Source organism: Brienomyrus brachyistius, unplaced genomic scaffold (genome assembly GCF_023856365.1).
Source record: "Brienomyrus brachyistius isolate T26 unplaced genomic scaffold, BBRACH_0.4 scaffold365, whole genome shotgun sequence".
Classification (NCBI taxonomy): domain Eukaryota; kingdom Metazoa; phylum Chordata; class Actinopteri; order Osteoglossiformes; family Mormyridae; genus Brienomyrus; species Brienomyrus brachyistius.
This window is the reverse complement of record NW_026042640.1, coordinates 55,175-72,230: the sequence shown is the minus strand read 5'-3', so window position 1 is coordinate 72,230 and position 17,056 is coordinate 55,175. Positions and strand designations below refer to the sequence as shown.

Below are 17,056 nucleotides of genomic sequence, written 5' to 3'. Positions count from 1 at the left end.
CTACATCATCCAGCAAAAATGGCCTTCGAGGAAACACCCACCACTTTGATGGAGAACTTATCATGGTTTTTTTTCCACCCCTGATTAATTCAAAACAAATGGATATTGTTTGTTGAATAAAAATGTATGAGATTCACACACATCCAGACAAGCCTTTAGGTAGGGCTATCAAACACACGGGATGACAGCTTAAGGTTAAACATGTAACTCAACCCACAGAAAGGACTCTAAAAGGCACAGCAAATCATCCACGTGAACGTAAACCCACAAAGAAAAGATTGAATGTGATAATGCTTTTCTGACATATTCATTACTATGTAATGGCAGTTCATAACAGTTTAAAAAAAATACAAAATTTTTGTAAGGTAATAACATTTTATTAAAAAAAAAAAAAAAAAAAAAAAAAAAAAAAAAAAGAGCGTAATGCCTAAACCATCACTGTTATTTAGTGACAGTAGTATGAAAGTGGTTCATTTCTTCAAATCAGAGACATCTGTCTTCAACAAATGGAGACGTGCAACCCTGTGGTAAATTCCCTCAGCTCATTCTCACATCTGGATCCTGTCTGCCTGAACTTGGACTGTAGCAACGAAACCCTGGATGCCTTTTATTTAGAATTCTGAAAAATGGCCAGAGTAACAAAATCATAATTCAGGTATGAAAACACTTATAAAGACAAAGCAATAACTCGCAAGTGCTCTGAACACGGTGAAGCAAGCCCACTACAAATGCTCAGATCTCCTTTAAGGAAAGCCCAAAAGCCTAAAGTCTTTTATTTAAATGTGTTCCTCTGATTTTGCAAAGTACTTTTAATCGTCTTCTATCTGAATCGTGCTATATAAACTTGATTTGCCTTGCCCAAACCCATGCTTGCTATGCTGATTCAGGTCAATACTTTCCTCCATATCACTTTTCTACAAGACACTGAACTAAGCAATCTCCTTCAATAAATGCAGGTACTGAGATGATTAGAAGGTCAACCACACTGACACTTCAAGTTTCTTTACATCTTAAGTTTCTTCATATCTGGAGCCCAACTGGATTCCAACCTCAAAGTAAGCATGAAATGTTTAATTTCTTTGGATGGAGAAGACATTTTATGGCTTTAATTGGCTATCTTCACTAAACTTGATCATGTGACCGTGACATTACAACCCTCCATATCAAGCCAGGGGCTGATGATCTGTTCTGGAAATCACACGTATGACGCTACTACCTACTATCTGCCACAAAGTTAAGACTGTGCTTTCCCCCTACTAGGATGCCAACACAATTAACAGTCGTCCTTAAAGCATTCATGCGGGTTAGATCAAGTTTCCATTTCACAATAAACAAAAAATTTTCCCCAGACTTACGATTTCACACAAGGTCTATAATAAAAACATTTTAAGTAAAACAAACAAAAAAAAGAAAGACACACAAATAAGGAACAAAGTCATTAAGAGGAGGGATCCACTATAATGTGCATAAGCTTCACACATCCATCAAAATAGCTTTTTTCATCTTAAGCTTAAAACATTTTTATCACCCCCTCATAATTCAGAGCTCTGCCCTCGGCTGTATAAATCTGCAACCCCAACACCCCCCCAAAACCGCCATTCCAGACACAGCGGGTCTTTTCTTCCAGTTACTTCAAAGCCTATTTACAAGGACTCGACCGAGCACATCTGCCGGGGAAGACGGGTCACTAATTGCACGAGCGGCAGCACATACTTCCTACGGACGGGAGCCGGGCCACTGACCTTTCACCCTTGCGATCACGGTTCCGGCGGCGCTGAGGATTTCCACGGAGTTCAGCACGCGGTGTTTGCTGATCAGCGCCTTGAGGACTCGCAGTAGGTCCCCCAGCCGCTCCTGCACCACCTGATGGAGGTGATCTTCATTCTCTACTTGACAAAAAGCAAACTGCTCATTAGGATGCTGCAGTCATTTCCACTCACTTCTGAACCTGACAACCATGAGAAAAACAAAAACCATTCTCCTAAAGTCACAGCAGAGATGAAGATCATTATATGAAGATGACTATAATATTAACGCACAAGCAGTCTGTCTCAGCCCCACCAGATCCAAACCATATAGCATTCACGAGTACACTCCTTGCACAAGCGTAATGTTGTGCAATTATGGTTTGGCCTAGGAGTACACAATCATGTTATGTCATTGTTATGTTGTTATTGTTGTGTTATGTCACTCTGACAAAACAAAACCAACTAAAAACAATGGCTTCACTTTCCTCCATAGCATCTACGTCCAGTTTTCTATTACAAATGTTTAATCATTTACGAGCAAATCTCTTTAATCACTGTATGTATCAGGAGGGCTAGAAAGTCAATATCAGTGGTCTTTACATTGCATGCGTTCCAGCTTCTCCAAGAACAAGCACAGCTGAGAAAATAACAGAAAACCTCAACATCAGCATAACCTGTCCATCACAGAGATTCATTTACTGCTTTTTTTGTTAAATCTCCCTGGAAATGTAGTTTTAGGGTTGGTTCTGTGACACAACATACATTTGTAAAGTATTTATCAACGAGTCAACTATTGTATCACTGACAATGCTGATATTCTAAAAGACTTAGTTCTACATTTAAAATTAATATTATATTTCTCAGCTGTCTTGCCTTCTTAGGAGAGAACCTGTGTACATTTCACACGAATCCAAGGATACAGAGTTACTGAAGACATTTCTTCAACCATAAGATAAAGACATGGAAGACTTTGGGTTTGAATGATTTATAGAGATTTAGACTAGAGGTGCAGAAAACAATTAAATTTCCCCGTTTCAGCTTATAATCAAACTAACAGTAATAAAATGACAGTAATAAATAATAACAAATAATAACAATAAATAATAATAATAATAATAATAATAATAATAATAATAATAATCATCGTTATAATCACCACCATTAACACCAAAATTAAGGTCAGCTTTCGCAGTCCCCACATTTCTTTCTATTGTCTGAATCTTTTATTCATCGTGGGACAAACATGGCTGAAGTGGAAGACAAACCTCTTTGAAAACACTAATCAACTTCCAAAGGGTGACCAACCAAAAATTTACTATAATAACTAAAGTTCTATTGTATTAAATAAAAAGCAATAATTAAGGTTCATTAGTACATGTACTTGCTATGCCCCATGAGCATGACATCGAAGGTATTGGAGGTAGATTTGACAAAAACATGCACCTGAAAAAGAGGCTAAAAAAGAACTTCGACTGAACTGCTACTACTGAAAGTAGAGTGGGCATATCTCCACTGGCGAGATTATGGCGTGTGGCAGGTAACAGTCTTTTCAAAGGAAGTGATAAATAGAAGTGTGGTACTTCTGAATAACCGCAATATCCACAGGGGGAGTGAAGCCAGAAGTGGGAAGGACTTCAGAAATGTCCCGGTAAGTCAAAGCCATCGATCTTAAGCGTGATGCGGACTATGGGGAGTGAGGAGACGCTCTGTACCAGGGAGTGTACTCGGGTCATCACTGTGAGACTGAGAAGAAGCTCTCGTCGATATCTTTGCATGAAAGAAAAGAAAAATATGTTTGTGATCTTTGCATTCATTCCGACAGTTGTATCTGTCAGAGAAATGCATATCATGTGATGACAAATGACAAGAATAAGGGGAGCTAATCGCTGAGCTGCCATTTACCTTTGGTCAACTTTTACACCTTAATTATGACGAGTCATAAGAAATTTACTTTGTAGAACATGCTCAACTATTTGAGAATTTGAGAAGGTAGTCATTAACATATCACCAAAAATATAAAAACTGTTCTTAGCCAACTGCTATGAATTTTTGTTTCAACAGAAAATGTGATAATATAGCAAGCGGACAAGGTGAGCAGTCCAGTTATGTCTGATTACGATGACAAATGCGGCCCTCCTGTTAGGTGGATCAGGATGCCTGTTCTCCATGGTCTGGGCTGCCTCCAAAGAACACACATTCCACTCTGTGCAGATGCCACACCTTAAACCAGGCCCACCGCAGAATAAATGTTCTCTCACATATAGATTACGCAACGGGTGGCCGACTTTGTGAAGCAGGCCGTGGGGTGTCAAATAAGCCCATTGGCTTCAAATTTTGCTTGAAGATTATAAAAATAAATTAACCTGTACTTAAAAATAATTAATAAATATAGTTAAAACTTGCCTCCCAGTGCTCCCGCAAATGTAAAAAAAAAATAAACTTCACCAGACACAGACTCTTCAATGGGTGTTGTAATGAACTCCCATAGCACCATGAGAACGATCGATCCCAACTTCCTAATGCTGTTCAAACACTCCACGGCTGCCTTTCAACACTGAAAGGAAGCCAATCTCAGATAAGTTACTGCCCCACAAACCAAGCCACTAAGATCACGCGGGAAAAGCAGGGGACCTTGGCGTCACACTGTGTTTGTACGAATGCCGAGAGATGGCATTCCAGGCATACTCCACTACGAAGGGCCCCAAGTACTCCCACGCAGAGGCAGCGGCCCGACAGATGGGCTGCGTTAAGCAAGTCCTGTCTCCCAAAAGTAGGAGTCCTGCTCAGTTGGATGTCCCTCCGTAAAAAAACCCACAATCATAAAAAGTGGCAAATTCAGATCCCCATAGTGCAGATGACCATTTTAACAAGGAGTCAGGAACTCCCATTAAATATTTACAAGCATACAAGGAAATAAATTCTTTGATTTGTTATAAGAATATCTTTGGCTGGTGTATCTTTTCTGAATAGCGGTCAGTCAGCCAGCGGTTAATGTGGACATTGATTCATTTAACATAAGCAAAATATCTACAATGTTCTCAGTGTCCATCAATCAAGTGTTCAAACAGCACTTAGTTTCACCTGCTGCCTAAGTATTTAGAGACAGCACTGTTGTTACCGGCGTAATCAAGGCCCAAGTACTTAAACAAATGCCATTGTACACAAACCACGTATTACGTTCTGGGTTCGTACAACACAAAATCTGATGGTTTAAAAGATAATTTACAAATTCAGTAAAAAAAAAAAATTCTAGTAATACATGATATCCTTTTTTGCTGGATTTTACATCTGCAAGACTACAGGCTAATTAGACTTAAAGTCCATTGTGACTTAAGCAGAAAGAATCAATTAATTCTGCTGCAACAGCAAAACCAAGGAGAACATTTCTTGTAAGGACTGTTTGTAAAGTGTGCATAGGCAGCTCACAGTTGTTAGTTTCCTCTGTGTCACTGGGAAAGATACTGCCCTTCCATGTAACCCTCACTTGGTTCCCGGAGAATCAGGTGTTGCTTTGATCCAACTTTGATCCACACCTGGCCGTGGACCGACATAGTCGTCTGTTAGTATCCCCCTTTCAGGCCCCCCACTCAGCACAGCTGACAACAGGCAGCACTGACCACCTCAACCTTTAATATTTTTTCCCTAAAACATCAGGCACAGGACCCCTTGACATCCGGGAAAATCATCAAAAATTTTGCTGAGAATGATATCCCCACACAAAAATACAAACTTCTCCTAAGCAGTCTGGAGTGGTTGCATTGGCAAATTCTCATGCAGATGCTTTAACTGGGTTACGCAAGTCCCTGTCCACTGTCAATCCCATCAAAGCTTCTAACTGTACTTGTGAATGACAGCACAGTAAACAATGACTCAGGTCATAATCTCTGCAGGAATTCCGATGCTAAGGTCACCAAAGAACTGTTAGCTATTATCAACTAGCATTGCTCTGGGTAGGTAATGTAATTATTTATACAACTTGGAATTGGTTGCTAGCAGTGACCAGGAAGCAACATACTAGTCCAAGGGTGGGCAACTTCGATCTTGAAGGGCCGGTATCCAGCAGGTTTTGCATCCTAGCTGATGACCAATCTCTGCCTGAGAACAGACGTGGTTCAGAGGCCAGGTAGGATGGAAAACCTGCTGGATCCCGGCACTCCAGGATCAGGGTTTGCCTACTGATGTACTTGTCTGTTTAAAAAAAAATGGGTAAAAAATTCTGAAGTTCTATATGTAATAAAATATGAAATATTCTTGAAAATATCAACTAAAACCTGAATTGACTAATGACAATAAAAGGACAGTCCAGTGGCTAATTTAGTAACCATGTTGCCTGGCATCTGCAGGAGTGTGGGTTAAATCCAGCTTCTACTATTTGTGTGGGATTTGCATGATCTCTGTGTGTTACATGGGTTTCTTCCAACTGTCCAAAGGCCGGCAGTTGGAAAATTTGCATCTTGAAATTACCCAAAGTGTATAATTGGGTGTGAGTGTGTGCATAGTGCATTACAGGGTGCATATGTCACCCCATCCAGGGTGTTTCCCTGGCCTGTGTCTTATGCTGCCTGGGATGGACTTCAGCTCCCATTTACCCTCAACCTACACGTGCTTGGACGATGAACAGATAGAACTACAACCATGAAAATGACTAATAATTTGGTATTAATGCAATCATCACAAAAGACAGATCAGTTATTCTTGAAATAATCAGCATTCATTAGCATATCCTTTATATTTTAACATGCTAAATATTAATATGGTAAAACACAGGGCTCAATCGATGCTACTCAGGCACTGTTTATGACCAGTATTATGAATGTAACGCGAAAACAAAGCAAACATCACCTCCGAACATTTGGGAATTGGCAAACGTCACTAGATCTGCCTAAAGTGTCTGCTTGAGAGAATAAGGAGGCATTTTCATTGGACGTCTTAACTTCAAAATGGCCCCCAAAACATTCACGATGCCATGCAGGATTATTACCATAACAATGGAAATAAAAACAAATAAAATACTTAGGGATAAAAGTTCTTACATGCTGTATTTACCTTTACACCAACAATACCAGCGTGAGTTAAATTTAGAAGTTCATTCAATTTAAACTAAATTGCTAGATAATGAGTTGTAGTAGGGCACTAAACAGACATTTAGTGTTTCTAGTTACGAGTGTATACATCTTCTACACACTTCTTATTCATTACCACAAAAGTTCAATAACACAAGTAAGAGGACCTCAGGCTAAACAAATGAAATTCTCTACTATGCAAAGTTAAAACAGCAAGTAAATAAATTAAATCAAAACATCTGTTAAAGTGGGAGTCTTGTAAAGCGGTTTCAGGCATTGGCTTGATAACACAAAAATGTCAATTTTATAGACTACGTTGGTACCATAGAGTCACTGACCAGCTGAATGTGCCGGAAAGATCTTCCTTCCAGAAGTTAACAGAAACAAACTTTGCAGTTAATTTCCATGACGTTACTGGCAAAAGGAATGATGAAAGGGCAGTCTATCAAATGGCCCAAGAATAATCTAGAGACATTTCAATATTTACATTTTAAAGCATCAATAGTGAAATTAACCTAAAGCCAAGAAGAATTCTGGATATCAAGCTTGTTGCAAAAAAAACAAAACAAATATATCATTGATATTAATCCAAAGAAACATCTGAACTCGTATTCTAACTTCTTTCTTGAGTGAATGTAGCCAAATGCAGGTACTGAAAAATAAAACAAAAAAAAATTAGAAATGACTTATTTCGTCTGTATCCATGCTAATGTGGCTTACAGCCTGCTCGGATCGAGGAAAAATTCTTCCTACATTCCTCAAGTACTCACAGGAGGAGCACAAAGTTTACAAGTCACAAATATGCTGATGTTTACCATTTTGCGTAGCCTCGCAACGCGGCCTTGAGACTGGAATGGAGCTGAGTGACTGAGAGGCCCTGGTGTTGCCGGCGTGGAACGTGGACCTGGAGAGCTGGTACTGCTCTCCCACAGAACACAAACATACACAGAATCAGAGTGAGATCATCAAAGCTGGCACTCACGGTCACAAAGCGCAAATCTGTACTCTCCGATTTCCTAACATGAAGGGGAGCAGTCAGTGTTGCATGGAAGGCTGGGTCAGTGGTGTTTTGTCAATACATTAGATGATGTTGATGCAAACAGAAGCAGAGCCATCCAGGCACCAACAGGCTGAGGATTTACCTCATACCCCCCCCCCCCCCCACCTTCATAAGGTCCGTATTCTCAGGTATAAAACTTGCTGCTTGTACAAAAACGCAGGTGCCCCTGGCTACTGTTGGAACTCCTGCAACACTTCCACAATCACCAATATCTTTTATAGTTACCTGGTCTATGAGAGTGTGCACTTAAAACCAGACACAATTACAAAATCAATTAGTGAAGCAAGACAAGTTGGTGCCAAGACAGCAAATGTTATAACATTACCAACTGTAAGTTTTTAAGGGAAAAACCAAATACTATTTTCTAATCTGTTACATTTTGCCTTCCGTTACATCTTGCTTCATATTAAAAAAAAGCTAAATCCCACCCAGTACCAATTATTGGTTTATAGTCGGGTCGTAACTGAGTCTATGCCTAAAACGCATCAATCCAACTCAAAGGACTGAGAAAATCCTTTGCTAACAAGCAGTAAACGTTTTATAGGTTTAATTATGTGACAAAAATTAGACCGGGGTGTAGCGACTACAGAGGAATGAAACGTTCACAGACCGCCGTCCAAGTTTAGAGTGAAATTAAGATCATTAAAAAGGAGATGAAGAATGACACCGGATGTAAGCAAACTTTCGAAAGATTTAAAGTGGCTTGAAACAGCGCTGCACAAAAAAAACCCCATAAAAGGACCTGAGCAACTTTACAAGGGTGCTGAAATGGAGGGAGAGGAGCAAAGCTCTGTTAAACCCATCGAAGACGTCCTTCACGTCAGCGAGAAGACTGGCAAAGCTAATTTTAGGTTTGTTATTCTTTGACGGGTAATTTCGACCACAAATCACAGCGCTACATGAAAAGTTCTCAGAGGACCGGCGGCTAAATAAGTTTCCCACAAACTTTTGGTATCATGCAAGGAGGCACTCCCATGCAGCACCGCCGGTACAGGAACGGACCTTTAGTGAGATACGGCTGGGAGACAGAGGCAGACAGAGAATGCTGCGGTCTGGAATAAGCTCCTTATTCTCCAGAATCCCTCATCCGGGTCCAGATTCCAGAGAATGCAGTACTGAGAAGGAGATACCGGGTCGTTTCAGGCCTAACAGTTGCACGTAGTACAGTGAGTGACGGTTGATTTTCACTGACTTACACAGTCTTGGCAAAGCACCAATCTGTTAAATATTAAATCAAGCTGCATAGACCCAGACAGACCGATCAGTTCAAAACCAACCCGTGTTTCCCCCCTTGTTCCAGCACAATCAGGTGTGAGCCTATCACTATACTCATAGATAATGGTGAAAAACAAAGATCCTTAGATGAGAACATCGATTGCACAGTGTTCCCCCCCCTGTTCTAGCATAATCAGGTGTGAGCCTATCACTATACTCATAGATAATGGTGAAAAACAACGATCCTTAGATGAGAACATCGATTGCAGTCTGCCGTGATCACGGTCTGATCATGAATCGAACAAAGGCTACATATGAGGAAAGGGGTCACATGTGTGGTTATACGGAAATATTTCTAATAGTACTGTAAACCCCAAATATATCGCTACCCTGGCATATTAGATACGTAGATATTTATATATGCACACACCTATATAGCCAAGTATACTATCTGCCTCACTTGTACATTGTTTTGGACAAAAATATCCACCAAATAAATGTACATAAATGCACTATATTATATCATATATAGCTATCATAGCTACACTCCCATGCGCACACATACCCACACACTTCTCCTTTGAACAGACTGCTTTGTCCAAAACACTGTATAGTGTCCAGCTGGTAGTGGTTAAGAAAGCAATGACAGAGGAGACAAAGACATCACACACACAATCACCCTTCCTCCACATAAATGTGTATGTATGATGTATGTGTATATTACACACACACACACACACACACACACACACACACACACACACACACACACACACACACACACACACACACACACACACACACACACACACACGTTCGGCATGGACCTCAGCCCATCAGAACAGCCTCTGCTGGTTCCCATCAGACCAAATAAAGCATCCTGCCTTCCAATCCTCCCGAGACCCAGGCTGCTCCCGGATGAATAATAAGATTTTTAGTATTTTTAGAAGGCCTCCAGTTTACTTCTATAGATTCAGCAGTTTGTAAGCGAGGATGAAAACCAAAACAGCCCCTCTGTGAAAGCACTGATACGGCTCCAGATTCTCCGACAGATCCAGCCCGTCACCGGAAATCCTGAATATTTATTTGGCAGACCCTCACCTGCACCCCCCCTTTACCAAACCCATTGACTAACAACCAGGTGGAATAATCATGCACCTCAGTTGGGAAAGAAATGAGACCTGAAATGTGCAAACAGCAGCTCTGAGGTCTTATGCTGGCCGCCGTGAGCAGGGCCGCCGTGAGCAGGGCCGCCGGAGGAGGGCCGCCGGAGGAGGGCCGCCGTGAGCAGGGCCGCCGTGAGCAGGGCCGCCGGAGGAGGGCCGCCGGAGGAGGGCCGCCGGAGGAGGGCCGCCGTGAGCAGGGCCCTGGAGCAACAAGCCGGCGTTTGTTCTGGAGGAATGCAGGGCGTGTGGGGGAGGGGGACACACACAGCCTGCCTGTGGAGACCAGAACGCCTTCCTGCCCTGCTTACACTGACTAGCTGCACTGAAGTTCATGTCAATGGGGCCCTTATCAATAAATTTAAAAAATACATAAAATGAACAATGGAAAAAGTAAATAAGGGAACAAAACCAATTACAACTAAATTAAAATTAAGTACATAAAAAGAGTAGATGGAGCACTTATTTCTCCTAATTTCCATACCACAGGTAGAAAAGAAACACCTTATCTAAACCAGTCAGCAATGAATAAGAGACCTCTGAGCAGGACGAAGGCTGTGGAACCTTACTGTAGGCTACAGACAGGTGTGAGCATCATGTGGTTTCTTAAGCAAAGGGAAAGGACAGAAATATGGGGATCTATGCTTTTACAACGCAATACTTCTTAGGACTGATATTCCATGCTTGGTGTCCCCTGCCTTGTGCATTCTGAGACAGGCTTCAGCTCCAATGTGGCTGCATAGGATACAAGGCTGGGCTACACCCTGGCTGAGATTTTCATCCATTGCAGGGCACATACATAAACTCACACCCTCTCAAACACTTTGGGTAATTTAGAGATGCCAATCAGCCTAAATGCACGTCTTCGAACTGCAAGAGGAAACCGGAGTACCTGGAGGAAACCCACAGGACACAAAGAGAACATGCCAACTGCCCATGCAAGATCAGAGGTACGATTACATCCCCCAGCCTTAGAGGTGTGATGCAACTGTACCAAAGAGCCACCTACAAACTGACATCTATTTTTATTTTCATAAGATGAAAGCAAATTTGCATCTGGTTTCTTTACAGTAGAGTTCAGAGAATGTTTATTACATCAAACAAAATAGGCTTTCAAGATATTTTAAGATCAACACTCTATATGCTAAAAAATCATTGTGAAGTCGGAAATATAAAAGGACAGAGGAATTTGGCAGAGAAATGCTGCTGTGGTTTCTATTACCAATGCAAAAAGAGATCAGGTGATTCCTTACATTCTCATTACACTTACATAATTTCATAAATGGGCTTCTTAAATTACCATACAGCACTGCAACTTCCTCATACAAGTTGTTCTATTGTGTATTAAACTAACAGTAACCAGAAATTTACTAATCCATCCATCCATCCATTTTCCAAACCGCTTATCCTACTGGGTCGCGGGGGGTCCGGAGCCTATCCCGGAAGCAATGGGCACGAGGCAGGGAACAGCCCAGGACAGGGGGCCAGCCCATCACAGGGGGCCAGCCCATCACTGGGCACACTCACACACCATTCACTCACACATGCACTCCTACGGGCAATTTAGTAACTCCAATTAGTCTCAGTATGTTTTGGGACTGTGGGGGGAAACTGGAGTACCTGGAGGAAAACCCACGATGACATGGGGAGAACATGCAGACTCCACACACATGTGACCCAGGCAGAGACTCGAACCCGGGTCCCAGAGGTGTGAGGTAACAGTGCTAACCACTGCACCACCATGCCGCCCCTTAAGTTTAGAAATATAGCTAGTAAACAGAGCTCCACATAACGCATCAAGAAAATTATGAAAGCTAATCTACTCAATTACTGCTATACTTAAACAGTTTATTCACCTGATGATTCTGAAGCAAAGCACAGTAACATACAGCTTCATTCAGAAAAGGTTTGTATTTACAACCCAGTTGAACCTGCCCATACACAACATTCACGATTCACAAATGTAGCCCGGCAGAGTTTTCCAGACCAGCCCTTCCCTGCGTACACACTGATAATAACCATTTACGGTTAAAAACGATACTCGTTTAAAAAGAATACCAAAAAAAAAAAAAAAAAAACTTGGAATCTGTGGAGGGATTGGGAGCAGCTTTGCACTGGGAATAATCAGGGGCCTTTGGCTATTCTTACATGGGAACAAGCTTTCAGATGGATCGGCGAGACAAGCCACTGAATCACATTCCTGCACATTATAGTAAATTCTAAGCAATATCACAACACTGAATCCTAGGACACTGTTTTATGTATTAAAACAATGCTGTTGCTTCATGGCACATACTACACAGTGAAAGACCAATTTTAAATCATATACTTATAGTGTTTATGTACAAGTATTTTCTAAATCAGGAAAAATTCATAAGGTGGAAGACATAAATATATTTTAACTGCTGGATCGCGAGACTCTAAATGATTTTACTTAGAATGGTGGCATGTTTATGTAGCACCCAACATTCCGGTAAAAATTAGTCGGAAGATGTTTGTTCACCAACATCTTAACTCTCATCTAATTACCACAGTCATACAGAAGGCTAATCTGCAAAAATTAAAACACCCACTATGAAGGAACCATGACTCAAATGAGGAAAAATAAACTTCCTGCTTGGGCAAAGCAGAACAATCCTACCAGCATTCTTATATGGAGGAGACAAAGGGGCTTGTGGCCGCTGGATACGTGGACTTTTAACGGAAAGCTTTAATACTACTACAATTTGACAACCACTGTTTTAAAAAGTACATTCATTTAAAATCAAAAATGCAAATGAAATGAATACTTCCAATAAACCTGTCATTCAGAATATTGTCCAGACAATTAACATTTTCATAACAGACCAAATGCAATGCTTTTAAAAATGTATTACGCTTTATTCTTCAGTTTTAAAAAGACACCCAAGACCTTGCCTTATTCCATAAAGCTACGCCGCCAATTCCAAACAGCACAGTCTTCCAGTTAATGAGCTTTTTCCTGTATTTGGTCTGAAATAAACCTGCTACTTGCATGCAAGACTTCATGCAGCCATTTCATTTTACGGATCAATCATAAATTAACCCCAATATACAATGTATCTTTTGGAAGGTCCAGTGATGACTTCAGAGACAGTTATAAAAGTGCACTAACTTCAGCACACCAAGCACCCCCCCCCCCCAAATAGCCAAGTGAAACTGTTTAGCTGTAGGAAACGCAAAAAAGTGGTAATTATACTCCATTACTAGCCCAGTGACGACCATGGAAACACGCCTAGGATGCTGAAGTGCTCAGGATGCAATATGATAGCAAGGTCAAAATTAAACCAGGCAGCCAACTTTGTTACAATATCAGTTTTTTAAAGTATCTATGTATTTTATCATGACCAGGTGGCATATCTAAAGATAAATATGAGTCCATGAATAGGGATCAATATGTTTCTGATGCATCTAAGAATGCAGGACATTTAAAATTAAAAAATGGAAAACTTTAGTGTATGAACATATTAACTATTATGGGGCATGAAAGTAAATAAATATATCATAAATGGTTTATATTGGTATGTAGCCTAGTAACTTCAGTAGGGCTATCAGTAGTATAATGTGATCATATTTTAAATCTTTTTTTAGTTTTAAATCGGGTTTTAGTTTCTGATCATCTAGAGCCGTACAAGCATCTTTTTCAGCAGACAAGGAAGCTACAGAGAACGAACGAGAGCTGCACATGACGTATGCTGCCCCCAGATGCAGGGGGAGGAAGCCCCCCCCCCCTCCCAAAAAAAAATAAAAAAATCAAACATTCTGTTTTCTACTCTTTTCACGCACTCTCCAAGTCCGTTACAAGTGGAGATCTTTAATTACACACAACGCATGTTTAATTATAGTGATTCTCCTGAGGGACGGTCTACCAAACCCAGGCCTGAGTCAAGTGGCTTGTAAGAAGTTAAACGGAACTTCTGTGAGACACAGCTAATGACTGGTGAAGTGCTTCCTATAAAGATAACAGCCACCCAGATTTCAAAGTATGAACAAAATATAGGTCAGAAGAAGACCCACCCCCACCTTAAAAAGGACCCTGTATAATTGGGTAGTATTTGACTCTGGTTGACTGAGTTTTCTTTTTTATTTAAAAATAATTTGACAGCTAAATTAGTCATGCAGCGATTACATGTATATTCCTGATCTTCATTCGAAAATGCACATGCTTAACTACAACCCACTCACTTTACCTTTGAAGACGCAAACACCAGGCCACATATCTCAGTTAGTACAAAGGAAAAAAATCCCTTGCTTAAGTGATAATTAAACAAAAGAACAATGTACTTTGTCATACTTTCAGGCTTCCAGGAATGCTTCCCTGACAGGCAGATCACCTCGAACCTCTGCAGGACCTCAAAGATTGTCTGTGTAGACAGAGCAGCAGCTACCCCTCCATTAAGAGGAATGCAACAAAGATTAGGACTGCCAGCCAGCTGCTGCTCCTCCCATGCATGGCCAGGCCAGAACGAGCCATATTTAATACCAGCTCTTCAGTTCACAACTGCACAGAACTTTACACTACGATGGAACTTGGTATTTGGCAACACTTCAAAAAAAGAGAAAAACGCAGCCAGCTGTGAATTCATTCAGTAAATGGAAGTTGTGCATTTGCTTGTGTCTGTGGTTGACAGGGTCTGGAAATTTTTAACAAGTATGAACTTCTGTAAAGCAATATGCATTTAATATGCATTATTTACATTATGCTCAAGCATAAACACAAAAAAGAACTTCTTGAAGTCTTGTAATAAAGTTTAAAAGTGTCACACATATACATAAAAGCCAAATAATGTTTCTGACCAGATTCAACTACTTTGACAATTGCATTTTTTACAAAATAATATTTTCAAAAGATAAAAAGCAGAAATAAGGCAGTGCATAAAGAATTTAACATCCACAAGACAAAAACACCCAATAAATCATGTGTATGTTTATAAAAGGTACACCTGTAATACACTGTTACTCAATCCAACATTATCTAGAATTACAGCCATCATACTAGTCTCTGGGAATGTTGTATATAATGTGTGAAGGAAACTGAGTCAGCACTACATAGCCCATCTTCCAGCTGCTTATCCAGTACAGAGGGTGACGGGGGAGGAGAAGGATGGATACGTCTCACTGTTTTTTGGCCTCCAAACAAACTTCTTTGTTTTAAGTTGCTAGAAATGGAAACAAATATTCTTGGTACTATTACATTGCATTTTTTCATTATTTTAGAGGACATGATTGTTAGCTTGGGTTACTTACACCTGCAAAGCTCAGGCTATGCATTTTCATTATAAGGATATAACCGTGTCCTTCATCTTGACCTAGGCCACCGATCAGAAAAAAGATGAGGGCATTTGGTATCACCATAGTTGTATTCTAAAGCACCAAGAAATCCTGTAGTTGACATAACTAAGGGACAGGAGGGATTATGGGAAAGTGGCACCTTGACTAAGCACCAGGCCAGTGCAGTAATGGACAGCTGGCTGTTGACAGATTGAATGAGGTTAGCAAAGAGTACAAAAGAGAACTGTACCAAGCAACTCAACGGCTTTATTGGCTAGATGTGACTGACTGCTGAAACAGCAGCTTAGTCCAGCCCACTACAGATCAAAAAATCCCACGGCTACATTTTTGTTTTTATAGCACATTTTACAAGTGGTTTTATGAGCCCAAAAAAAATATATTTTGGCTGCAATCTGTTTTATAGTAGCTTGAGTCATAATAACCAGCTGGCTATGTTGGCCTACTAGGGGGATGATTTCGATCCAACAGACGTCCATGCTGGCACACGAATTACAGCATGAAGAACATCACTGCCGTTTTGGATCATATCCAGAGACCTCTGGTCTCAAGATACAGCCCAGATCTCCATCTGGAAACACCACCACACACGAACCAAGAGTGACGCTGTCCATACCAGCTCCAAGAGTGAAATGTAATATCCAACGTACCTTCGGACAGGAAGGTCTCTTTAAGTCGCAGGAGGACGTCAGCGACCTGACGCACGTCGTTAACCAGCTGCATGATGTAGCCGGGGTCTTCCCCAGGGCTGTCCACGCCATCGACACCGATGGAGTTCAGAGAGCTGCTCTTCAGATTTCGGCTGGCTCCCCAGGTCCCCGAGCCCGCAGAAAGGGGGAAGAGGTTGGAGATGCCCAATGTCCGCTTATTTCCGCTGCTGTTGCTGTGTCGCAACATCCCCTCACTGCTGAGCTCTCGCCCAGGGTGATTCACACCTTAGCACCACTGAGCTCCACAAGACTCCAGGCAATGGAGAGCGACCCCTAAGGCAATAAGATACTTTTTATTTTTCCTTCAGGAAAGGAAACAGGAAGAGGGCAATTCTCCTCTCTGATAGTACAATATCGTCACATTAACAACAGCAAACAATATCCTGTTATCACGCATGACTCAGTCATGTAATGCAAAAAAATCTAACATTATATGAGAAACCTCCACATTCAAAATATATTTCCGTACATTTTATTTTAAAATAAATTCAAATAAGTACAAAAAGATATGGTTTATCATGCATATGATAAGCTTAGAATATTTCATCCTGCTAAGACAACTGTAGGATAGCCATACTACTGTCAAGCAGCTATTTCTTTTTTATATGAAAGGCTTATTGACCAGACACTATCATTAAAATATCAAAATCTAAAGTGAGGACAAGGTCAGTATGAACTGCATTTACCCCGCATTTCTCTATCCCAGCCTTATATTAAAAGTAGGGCTGGGAGGGTTACAAGACGCGTTAAGGAGTAATGCCATAAAATTGCATTACCTGTATCCTGAGAT

The 17,056-nt window shown here is 40.8% G+C and overlaps 1 protein-coding gene across 1 annotated transcript in view; it reads right to left on the bottom strand.

Annotated features, from left to right (window-relative positions):
- Positions 1–17,056, bottom strand: part of LOC125728837 (rho GTPase-activating protein 29-like) — a 34,719-nt gene that overhangs the window by 16,787 nt on the left and 876 nt on the right. Inside the window, exons 2-3 of the mRNA XM_049005517.1 lie at positions 16,207–16,539; positions 1,743–1,886 (exon numbers count right to left, since the gene is read on the bottom strand). Coding sequence (XP_048861474.1) covers positions 1,743–1,886; positions 16,207–16,453 — 391 coding nt within the window. The 5' untranslated portion in view covers positions 16,454–16,539. The remainder of the gene's footprint in view (positions 1–1,742; positions 1,887–16,206; positions 16,540–17,056) is intronic.